The 12880-nt window shown below is 33.2% G+C and overlaps 1 protein-coding gene across 1 annotated transcript in view; it reads right to left on the reverse strand.

Moving 5' to 3' along the window:
• LOC106883718 (uncharacterized) overlaps window positions 1-12880 on the reverse strand; it is a 102424-nt gene that overhangs the window by 8745 nt on the left and 80799 nt on the right. The window contains 9 exon segments of the mRNA XM_089337826.1: window positions 186-393; window positions 1716-1829; window positions 2854-2998; window positions 5740-5873; window positions 6658-6831; window positions 7985-8023; window positions 8947-9244; window positions 12187-12320; window positions 12778-12867. Of these exon segments, the coding sequence (XP_089193952.1) occupies window positions 186-393; window positions 1716-1829; window positions 2854-2998; window positions 5740-5873; window positions 6658-6831; window positions 7985-8023; window positions 8947-9244; window positions 12187-12320; window positions 12778-12867 (1336 nt within the window).

The following is a 12880-nucleotide window of genomic DNA, read 5'->3' on the forward strand; positions in this document are numbered from 1 at the left end:
TGATATAGAAAGTCATTAAAATTCAATCTAAAATGAAAGCTAAGGGGTACAGAAAAATGTTCACTGTAGGGACATATATGATTTTAGAAATAGAAAAATTCCATGAGACTTTCAGATTTTTCAGTAGATGTTCAATCTATCTGTTTGCAACAGCTGTATTGCAAGTCACTAACAGACAAACTTACCTGGCAAATAAAACTCCCAATGCTCCATCATCTGGACCTGGAGGTCCTTGATCACCAGGGAGACCTTGGCTACCTGGAAGTCCAGTTAAACCTGAAATACCAGGATTACCTAAAAGTCCATCAGCTCCATTCAATCCATCGACACCTGGAAGTCCTTTCAAACCTCTGCTTCCTGACAATCCTGGAATACCATCAAGGCCTACATCACCTGGAAAATAATTTGAAAAAAAAAATGATATAGTAATTAAATTATAAATAAAAATACAGAAATAACAATAGTTTGAATATATAACATAATTCGATAACCAAAATGCTTGCATTATATAAATAGTGTTAAGCTTGTTGTGGGGTACATATCAATGACCATGTTTCATTTCTCATTACAAATGTTTTATAGAAGTATGTGCAACAGTTAACAATGTAGATGTTTTCTAGAGAGTCTTACATGAGTCAACACAATATGCATAACAGATTGTCATAGAGTAGATGGCAATGTGATAGTTATTACAGCAGGTGCATCCCTTTGCGTTATGAAAGCTAACTCAGTACACAGCAGTCAATACGAGGGGGTGCTGAAAAATTCCTGGCTTTAAGCATATTGTGAAAGGCCTGGTAGGAGGCCCAACCTTCCAAGTACTTTTACTGGGCTTAGAAAAACATGGACTGCTGCAATAAGTATGTGAATCTGAGAAGGGAATATGTTGAATAAAATCATGATTAACTGATCTTCCTGCATTTTCTTTACCCAAAGCCAGCAACTTTTCAGTAGCTTCATGCAAGATATATTAATTATTAGAAGACTTTTTATCTAGGCAAACTTTCAAGTGCTGCTTTTGTCTTTGTGTGTGTGTGTGTGTGTGTGTGTGTGTGTGTGTGTGTGTGTGTGTGTGTGTGTATACACACACACACACACACACTAGCAGAAATACCCGGCGTTGCCCGGGTTAAAGAGTATAATGAAGTTTTAAAATGCTGTCTAGATTATGCAGGTCTCAACTGCTAGTAGCTGAGATACCAACTTTCTACCTTAATAACTTTCCAGCCTATGCCAGCATGGAACATAGACGTTACTTCACAAAGAGTTACCTCCCTTCTCCAAGTAATTCAGGAATGGGTATTTTCTGCTCCCAGGGGGCCCGTTACTGATTATGTGAAAAAATTTTAAGAGTCTAAAACCATCCCTGGAACATAAATAATGTATGTTCCCAGTTTAGAGAAAATCAGTTAAAAAGTACGGCCATCATAATCCTTTACACTCATACACAGCAGGATTTTTGTATTATATAATGGCGGTGCCCCAGCATGGCCACAGCTCAAGAGCTGAAACAAGATAAAATGAAAAATGAAATATATACACACACACACACACACACACACACACACACACACACACACACACACACACAATTATATCTCTTTATCTCTAGGAATTTATATATTTTAGCATATGTATAAATATATCATGAAATATCTGAAGAAAGATAGAGATATGGAAGATAACTTAAAAGATGTGAAGTATTTCATCCTTACCTGGCAATCCTCTAAGGCCAGAATCTCCTCTTGGTCCATCAGAGCCTGGATCCCCTTGAGCACCCTTTTCAGAGTATGGTGGGAGACCAGGTTCACCAGGTTCACCATTATCACCTGAGTTCCAAAATACAGAAATTGATGTTGAGTCTTAAATTTTACAAATTTCGTATATTAAATAATTAAGTGACCAAAATATTTATTCATTCTTTGTTTTATTTCATAAAATTTTTAATATCTCTATTTTACAACATTTTACTCCTAAACGCATCTTTACCCAACCCCTTGTCTTTACCCTTCTCTTCATCCTTACTCCTCCTCTAGTCTTTACCACTCCTCTCATTTCTCATAACTTTGTCCAGTCCCACAGGTATAATAAAGTCCTTGTTCTTTTAGGTTTGTTGTATCTTCTGTATTTCTGTTAGCCATTGTGGCTAAATAAAGAAACAATTATTAAACACTGGGGTCAAAGTAAGTGACTTGCCCTTTCCCCCTAAAATTGCAGGCCTTGTGCCAAAATTAGAAGGTATTATTATAATCATTATAATTATCATTATTAGGATGATTAAAGGTAGTGAGCTGGTAGAATTGTTAAGACACTAGGCAAAATGCTTAGCAGCATTTCATCTATTTTTTCATTCTGAGTTCAAATTCCACTGAGGTTGACTTTGCTTTTCATCCTCTCAGAGTTGATAAAATAAATACCAGTTGAACACTGGGGTTGATGTAATCAATTTTCCCTCTCTCCCTAAATTGCTAGCCTTGTACCAAAATTTGAAACCATTACTATTACTGCTACTACTACAGAGGTATTGTTGGGCTTGGAATATTCAGTTCCATCATTTTCATTTTGAATTCGAATCCTGCCTGCCAATTTTGTTAACTGAACAGGCTTCTTACCAAAAGCATTCTAATTTTGACCATCCATCATCGTTTTATTTTTTTAATTATAAATGATGCAAAATATTCTTTTCTGTTTTAAAGATAGTACTATGAGATCTGAAGACAATTTGGCTGCTACATCTTCCAAGTCACTTGACTAGAGGGCCTTTGGACTGTTTATTCCATAAGTTCTTTAGATAATTAAAGCCATTTATTTCATATATCTGATTGCTTTAAAAAAAAACATGAATTTGTATACCGGATAATCCAGGTAATCCATCTGTTCCAGGAAGACCAGTCAATCCATTTATTCCTGACTGTCCTTTTAATCCCTCAGGACCAGGGAATCCTGGGCTTCCTTTTGGTCCTGGACGTCCAGGTGATCCATCAACACCTGGGTATCCCTATAGAAAGAAGACATATGATAAACCATTTAATCAAAAACAAAATCATAAAATAATGTATAGATTACAGTAATTCCCTTTATGTTAAAATACTAACTGTCATATGACAGGTAACTTTGGAAGTACACTTTTGCTGCTTTAGGTAATATCATAAAATATAGCATACATATACTAATTAACTTTTACAAATTTTCCACTGCAAGATGCTATTTCCAGTGTACATGCTTATATATATATATATATATATATATATATATACATGCATACATTGCCCTAAATATTCTAAGTGTTATTCTGTCATTAAGTAATATGATGTTAATGTATAAAGCCTATTAAAATGGAACTATATAACCCACACAGGTGCAGAGAAATTGAATTAAAATGCTGTTCATAGTTACAAGGAAGATACAAGGAAGATTGACCAGCTGCATAAAGTATCATTTATCAGTTATGACTTTGCATTTGCTACAAGCAAAACACCAGTGCTAGTGCCATGTAAAAAACACTGGTGCTGGTGCACATAAAAAGCACCCAGGACACACTGTAAAATGGCTGGTGTTAAGAAGGGCATCCAGCCATAGAAGCCATGTCCATAGAGACAATGGAGCCTGATGACTTTATCAACTCCTGGCAAATCATACAACCCATGCCAGCATGAAATACAGACATTAGATGATGATATAAGAATTTTGTTTAGTCTTTGGACTAGACATATTTGAATGTCTCAGTTTAGCTGCAATGTTACTGGCAATAAATAGGCTTTATATCCCGAGATTATTATTTAATTTGAAGATTTAAACTAAGAGTATTATTTAGTTTGAGTAAATGCAGTTAATGTAGTTAAAGTTCAAGTGTGACTTGTGATAAAGAAGACAACAAAATTCCCTTTAAAGTCAATCCTTGGAGAAGGATGGGGATAAAAAAAGTGTTTACTCCCAAGTCAAAGCCTGGAATATATAGTGGGGATGAAACTGGAAAGGGAATCATTTAGCTTATTTACATCAAGTACTGTGCCCTTTACTTTTGTCAGCAGTATAGCTGATAGCTGTAAATTAGCATCTGTAGGAAACACATATGAAAGGAAATTTCTGAAAGTTACTAAAATTAAGAGGAAGGATTGTAGTTTGTATTGGGATATTGGAAAAAGATGTAAAAAGTAAAGGTGATTAAAAGCAGAAAGACAGGTGTGTCACTTGGGCTTGTGTGGTGGTGGCTGGTAACTAACTTGTTTACAGTTTCTTTGTTAAACAATAAGGCCACATGTAGGAGAGAAAGAAGCAGGGAGAGAAGGGTAACAGTAAATTTGTGGATTTTAATATGTTGATGAGCAAATAATTGTGAATCAGTTAAATGGACTTCTTTTCAGTACAGTCTAGGATGTTTTTGTGCAGCAGCACTGTCTCAAGTATGGTAACAATATTCTTTTATAAGGCAAAATGAGCTTTGTAAAGAACTAGCAATTGATTAGAGCTGATGTATTTTCTGTTCCTGAGAAGGAAAGCTGGTTTTTGGTTTGAGAACATTTTCATAAACAAACACCAAAGTATCAAGCAGTTTGGTATATTTCAGATATGAAGAAATGTCAAACACAGGAGAATGACTGTGAAACAGCTTAAGACATTGGGTAAAAATACCCTTATAAGATGGAAACAAGTGGCCAGCAAGCTGCTGTGAAAAATCAAATTCTTCATGTCTAAAAGGTACCAACCACTCAGTGCTTCAATGTTTGTTTATAAAAATGTTCTCATTCCAAATGTATTATTTAGTCAGGGGCCATTTATGTCAGAAATAGAGTATTCAGTCAGAATTTGGGAGGTACAGAGTTCAATGCTGGCCTTTTTTTTTTTTTTTCTTCTTATAAAAATATTTTTGCTCCATCTTCAAAGACATTTTCACAACCACTCTCCTGAGTTTGAAATATCTTCAGATCTAAAAATACCAATCACTCAACATTTCAAAGTTTGTTTAACACTTATGGTATGCAAATTAGTAGCCCTAATTTCTTGAAGCTACTGAAATTGTTGAGTACATAAACAGAGTGGTAGCTTGTTTTTCTGGGATTCATCAAATTGATGTGATCAGAATGCAAGATTTGAAAATCAGTTAAGGTTATTCATTATCTATCTTTTCAGTCAACAGAGAAATAGTTCAATTTGCTCTGTTTATATATCTACTATATATATATATATATATATATATATATATATACACACATGTATATATGTATATATATATATATATATATATATATATATATACACGCATACATGTATATATAAATATATGCAAGTGTTTATATAAATGGATATATATATATATGTGTGTGTGTGTGTGTGGTATGGGGAGTGTATGTACATATACATATGCACATATAGACACATACACCCACACATATTGTTGAGAAGGAAAATAAATTGTAAGGCATTCATATCTCTCAAAACCATAAGCATTCTAAGGGAAGGGAAATGACAACAGACATTAATTAAAGCCTATTTAGCTTAAGAACAGCTTATTCCTACTCAACAACATTTGCTACAAGTAACATCTTTATTAATATCATAACCATTTTTGGATCAGCTATCAATGCAGAAGGAGATTATGTTGAAATGATATGACAATAAGGAATTAAGGGATTACATATAATTGCAAGAAATATTATCAATTCAGAAGGAATGAAATGCTACAAAAGTATTTAAAATATTCAAATATTTATAAAGGGAGCGTAGAAACATTTGTATTACATTTATTCCTGGGTCTCCAGTTAGTCCTGGAAGTCCATCATTTCCACCCAATCCAGAGAATCCCCTGTCTCCTGGTTCTCCTGGAAATCCAGGCAAGCCAGGAATACCATCACGACCTGGCAAACCATTATCACCTAAAACATATAAGAAATTAAAGCTTTTATAATTATTGTATCAGTAAATTGTAGGATAGTAATTATTAATGTTGAAGTCTGTTTTAGATGCCAAATTTTACTGAAGTCAAATAATGTCTATAAATCTTTTTTTCTTTCTTTCCAATAATATCTCAGACAAGGACAAATTTTTAAAGGAGATTATCATGCAAATAAATACCAGTGTACTGATGTTATTTGTTTCCTTGAGCAGAATTAAATCATTGAGCAATCAATCCCAGCAACATTTGAATTTAGACAAACAAACCACCAAAGTAAATATAATAAATCAGCCAAGCTGTGCTGTCTGATGTCTCAGCTATTATTACTATGGAAAAACAGTTGTAACCTTCATGGCATCTAGATAATTAAAGCAACCATCATTAAATATCAAATTAGATCAATAATTTATTGTAATTTTATTTTTCCCTTTAATATTTTGTAACAGAAATCATTTCAAAAAGATTTCTACTTTGCTTTCACTTTCTAAAAGCATCAAAATATAACTATTTTAAATTTACATTTTTACTTTTGTGATGAATTTCCTTGGAAAAAGCAAATATTCACTAGTTATTACAAGCCAATATTACATATAATGTTAATTTTGCATTAATACTTCTGGTTGCCCTTCATATCTTATCAGTAAGACATATCTTTGTTCATTTCACTTTATAAAGACTATCCAAAAAATGTTTACTTAGTCCAGAAGCTGAAAACTTATAATCAAAATTTAAACAGAAAATAATAAAATAAGGTGAAACCTTACCGGGAAATCCTGGTAGACCATCATCTCCTCGAACACCTGGGTAACCATCTAGAGAAGTACCTGGACGTCCTTGTTCTCCTTTGAAGCCATTTGATCCATTCTGACCTGGAGAACCAGGTTCACCTGCTTCACCTCTCCTGCCAGGATCACCAGGATTTCCATGATCAGGGTCTTCTACAAGTAATAGAGAAATTTTTTACAGAAATTAATATTACCATAAAGACTTGCATGTATATATATATCAACGTACAATATGTAATGCATTGCATATACTACATCATACTACATAATTTTCTTGTGTATACATCTAAACTCACCATTCATAACATCAAACTGCCCAGCATTTATAACATAATTAGCATTAAGGTGTTCATATAAAATATAGTCATACAGAAGTGCTGAAACGATGGAATAAATAAAAATGTCCCTGTGTAATTTTCAGGTGCTTTCCTGTTAACAAAGGTAATATATCAAGAAAACAATAAACACTGTCACTATAGCAGTTGGTTCAAGTTGAATTAAGTGATGTACAATCAAAATGAATTGCTTAAACATATTATATATTCTGTACTATAACTACAAAGATATATATTAATCATTTTCAGCTAATATGCATCATCACAAAATATATATGTGCATACATATCTATTGTATCTGTTATGCATTATGCTCATTCTCAAGTGTGTATATCAGAGGTTCTCAACCATTGTTTACCTATAGACCTCTCTGATTTATTATTTGAAGCCATTTATTTAATGTTTAAAAAGGAATTTTACAAATACTTCCTTCAAAATTATGATTTTGTTTTCACACATTCACTTGTGCAATTTGAACCATGCAAAACATTAGAGAAAGAAACCTTGCTGTTTCTTGCAATGAAAAGACCTAAAGCAAAATTATTTCATAGACACTTAATATTCTGTTGTGGATACCCAGTCAACAATTTTGCTTGTGTGGACCCCAAAAATTTTATAATGGACCCTAAGGAGTCATGTGAACCCTGGATGAGAACCACTGATGTATGTACACACACACACACACACACACACACACACACACAAACAAAACGTATCGTGTTTTACAGTACAAATATAGATATATATAAACAGACAAGCACATGTTCTTATATATACACAGACTTAATTTCCTGTGACTTTTCATACAAGCCAATATTATTTAATTGCTAGTAAAACATGGAAGACCTTAATAGGAAAAATGCCATTTTGTTACTGATAATCTAGTGATAACGTAACATCCTCCAGCTTCTCAACTAAAAGATTTTATTCAAACTTTTATTGAATGTGTATCAACAATTTAATCTACTTACCAATATTTCTCAATCCATCACCTCGTTCACCAGGAGGTCCTGAAAGAAACAAAAGTAAATATTAATGACATATTTTTGTTAAGACTAACAAAGAATGAGCAAACATTTTACTTGGTGATATTTTCCATAACAATTAAAAATATCATTAGGATCAATACAAAGGTTGATGAATTACCAGAATCAATAACATTGTTATTGCTCACAATAGTGTACAGTGAATGAAAAATGAAATTCACTTGCAAATAAATTTCTTGGATGAAAAAACAATGAAAAATTTTGTACCAACTAAAGAAATTATAAAATAATGCAAATGATTTGAACACCAAAACTATTTTGTCATTGTACAAAAACTTTAGAAAAGTGTCAAGCAAGTATTTCACAAGGTAAGAAAAAATAAGCAACATTGTCATATCAGTGTCTGATGAAAATTAATAAGATATATATACTGTTTGTCCCAAGTGATGTAAGATGCTTTACCATAGCATAAAATTTAAGCAATTGCTAAAATCCCATTTAGTTATAGCATATTAAATGATGACAAGTGACCAAGACTTTTGGCGATTTGCTGTGATTGAGAAGACGTGTCAATCTAAGTGAAATTGTAGTTGTGGCCAGTACTAGTGATGGATAAAAGGCACCTATGCCGGTGAAATGTAAAAGGCACCCAGTACACTCTGTGGAGAGATTGGCATTAGGAAGGGCATCCAGCCATAGAAACCAAGCCAAACCAGACTGGCTTACCAGTTCCGATCAGACCATCTAACCTGTGCCAACATGGGAAATGGACACTAAATGATGATGATGAAAACACACGTACACATAAACACACATTATACACACACATTATACACACACATTATACACACACAAATACACATTATATACACACAAACACACATTATACACGCACACACAAAACAAACAAACATATGTATCAGTAAGCAACTAAAATCTGAACTTACCCTCCAAACCATCAAGGCCATCAGGACCTGGGAAACCAGATTCTCCTTGTTCACCTTTCAGACCGGTTAGACCAACTGTACCTCGATCTCCTTTAACACCTGATGGTCCATTGATACCAGAGAGGCCAGGGATACCTGGCTCTCCATCAGGACCAGGTAAACCAGGAGATGCAGGGTACCCATCCCTACCAGGATTACCAATTTCACCTTTCCGTCCTGAAAGTCCAGGGACACCATCTGGACCTGGGTCACCATAAGCACCTTTAAATCCTTGTCGTCCGGGAAATCCATCATCTCCCTAAAAATAATACATTTCTAAGTGTGAATAATGATATCATTCTTAGTAAGAAAGACAACTGAATGGAATAAAAGCACGTATTTGCTAACACATTCACATTTTCAAATATACCCACATATACATATGAATATCATACACCACATATACATGTGGTTTACAAATATACAAATGTACAAGAAGTTCCTGGCTTTAGGTAAAAGAAAATACAGGAGGATCAGTTATTTATGATTTCATTCAACATATTCCCTTCTCAGATTCATACACCTATTGTAACAGTCCTTCATTTTTTTGTTAAGCCATGCAAAAGAACTCAGAAGGGTGAGACTCCAGCCTAGCCTTTTGCATTACCCTTAATCCTTTTAATACCAACCTGGCTGAAGCCGCTTCTGGCTTTGTAGTACAAATGTCATGTTTTTAAAAGTTCTGAATTGAAATTTTCCACTAAACCTTAGTCACGATTTATGTTCCTAACACCAGCTTAATGATAACTAAGTTATTTTACTAAACTCTTTGTTATATTTAAAATTAATTGAAAGAAACACAAAGCATCTCAAAATAAATACGGTAACAAAAGGGTTAAAGCTAGGAATTTTTCAGGACCCGTCATACATGCATACATACACACAGAGTTAACTGTTTGCATTCTGGCTCAAAATTATTCTCCAATAGGTGATAATTCATATTAATTTTACATCAGAAATCCTGGAACCTTTTTTTTCACATAGAAACAGAAACTCTTCTAAGATTAAACTACAGTGAAATGTTTGTAAATCAATGAGGGAACTTTTATGCTGTGCCTTTCATGTTAGAATTAGCATCCTATTCATCCTCAAATAACATCATACTGTTTCATAAAACAGAATGTGTCCATTGAATAATATATAGTACTTCCAGGCTCACATCCAATATACTTCTTTTCTAACGCTGTAGGGTGTGTTCTGAGGGAAATTTCACAGCTATTTCAAGCAGGGAGAATGACTACAAAGACTCTCTTATTGACTGATTTCTTACTTTACTATTTTTGAATCCTGATAAACCAGTTATAATTAGTGCCAATAATGTGAACTTGTATGTGAGTGCATGTGTGTGTATGTGTGTGTGCATGCGTATTTGTGTACATACATATATCTAGATACATGTGTATGTTATCTCTCTTTTCAAATGATTTGAATTATTCTTATAAACAAAGACAGGTTTAAAACAGAGAAACAAAATTCCAGCACAGGTATTTGAACAACAACTATGAAAGCTTTCTTCTGTGCTTTTTGTTTTTTTTTATATTTGTTTTTGTTTTTTCACCTGAGTTTCATATGAACAGTTACTTGAATACCACAAGCAGTATAGGTTTGGGCCTTAGTGCCCTATCAGAGTGACAACAAGTAGGTACTGAGAGCCCAATATGTCTTCAGTGATACCCTCAGAGTGATTGGTGTTTTTCTCTATCCTCATCAAAAATAATCCATTGTTTAATGACAGCTAACAGAAATTGGAGAAGTTACAGTCAAACTGTGGCTTAAATTGTTTCAATCCTTTAGCATTACTCTGTCAAATATAATGCGTATTTATTCACATTGCTTGGAATTAATCATGCATTATCTTGTAACTTTGAGATTTCAATGTCTTTCTAGAATGACATTGTAGGATAGGTGTGTGAGGCCAGATTTGGCTGGTCTGATCATAGTCAGAATATTTGAGCTGGATATGACCAGTTAGGGTTAAAATATATTCTACACTCGTTTCTATCAAATCGCATACATACAAATATGTATGTATACAACTATTTATGGATGTTCGTATTTGAGATTTATTCAGCTTATTTTTGTAAAGTGTCAATACTTCTTTCTCTGAGTTTGACAGTTCCAGGGTTCATAAACATGTGAATTAAAGCATGCACATATATAAGCTTATGGATATACTTGCAGTCATGTAATGGGTATGCATACATCTTTAGTACATGGGTTGGTGTGATTAATTTGTGTGTGCATGTATATATATTATTGTGTATGTATGAGCATATGAATATGGACCTGGATGCATGTATATGTTCATATATATATATGTGTGTGTGTGTGTGTGTGTGTGTGTGTGTGTGTGTGTGCACATACATATATGTGTACATGTGTTTATGTATGCATATACATATATATATCTGTTTTTCTTTTTCTTTTTTCAGTTGCTCACCAATACTGAAAAGCAACTTTCTCACCCCAAAACAAGACACATTTACAGAAATTTTGACAACTCTATCTCACTAGTCATGAATATAGTTGCACACATTATTTGTATATGTTTGTGGACGTCATTGAATGTATGGATCTGCATGTTTTGACCTATGAATCTAAACTTATATGTGTTTGTGTATCTCCATACATATGTATGAACATATTGTTTATCACTTGCAAATGCATTTTTGGTACCTGCAACAAGCATATTACTTTTTAGATGTTTTTTGATGCCTTATTATTAGTGAAGTTTATAAAATAGCCATCTTCTGCAATTTTCGAAAAATATTCTTGTGACCAGCATATGAGAAAACAATTTTATGAATTGTACTTCTCTTCTGGTTAACTTCTTGAGATGAAACTTTTTTTTACCTAAATCCAGGTGTTATAAACTTCTGTTTCAATAAAGAAATAATTTATATTTGCTACGTTTCTGTATTGAAATAGAAATTTACAATATTTGGATCTAGAAACCAATTTCACACCAGAATAAATATCATTCCAATATCAAGAAATCATTCAGAAGAAAACTTAAACCTATAAAATTGTTTTCTCTTTTGATAGTCAGAAGAATAATTTTTTTAAATTGCTAAGAATGACTATTTTATAAACTTCACTAATATTAAGACATAACAAAGCAGAATAAAAAATATGCCTGTCATAAGAGCCAAAAGTAAAATTAAAACAAAAACAGTCTTGATAATCAAAGATGTCACCTACTGGAGATCCAGGGAAACCGTCTCTTCCTTGTTCTCCTCGTCTTCCTCTGCTGCCTTTTTTACCCATGGCACCACTTCTGCCAGGCAATCCAGCTGAGCCAGGAAGACCAGCATCTCCATTTATACCATCCAGACCTAAATATAAAAATTACTGTTTACATTGCTGTCTTTGATATTGCTTTCTTTCCTTCTCTCTGCATGTATAATCATCTTATCAATTATATACTGTTCAACTATATAACATTACAGTTTATAACATTCCAGTATTATAACATGTAGCAATGTTAGGAAACTCAATAATGTAATTTAGAATATGCATAATATAACAACATAAAGTAAAATATTGAAAAAAATTAGCTAACAATTTGCATAGAAGTAAATATCACAATGCTATAATAAGCCAGTATTAGTAGGATTTATTAAAAGGCTATAACAGTTCTATTTAAAACGTGAAAACCTGATTAAATAATTAACATATTATGTATCACATAGAATAAACGATCTGTGCATCATGAATTTTGTTTTATCTCTTTGAAAATTACTTTCCCTTTTGAAAATTTAAAAAAGTAAAATTATAAATAAAACTACTTACCCACAAATCCAATTTCTCCTGGATATCCTTGTGTACCTTTTGCTCCTTGTAAACCAGGCAAACCAGGAAGGCCAGTCTCACCAGGGTCACCTGCAATGAAATA

Source organism: Octopus bimaculoides, chromosome 19 (genome assembly GCF_046866305.1).
Source record: "Octopus bimaculoides isolate indiv1 chromosome 19, ASM4686630v1, whole genome shotgun sequence".
Classification (NCBI taxonomy): Eukaryota; Metazoa; Mollusca; class Cephalopoda; order Octopoda; family Octopodidae; genus Octopus; species Octopus bimaculoides.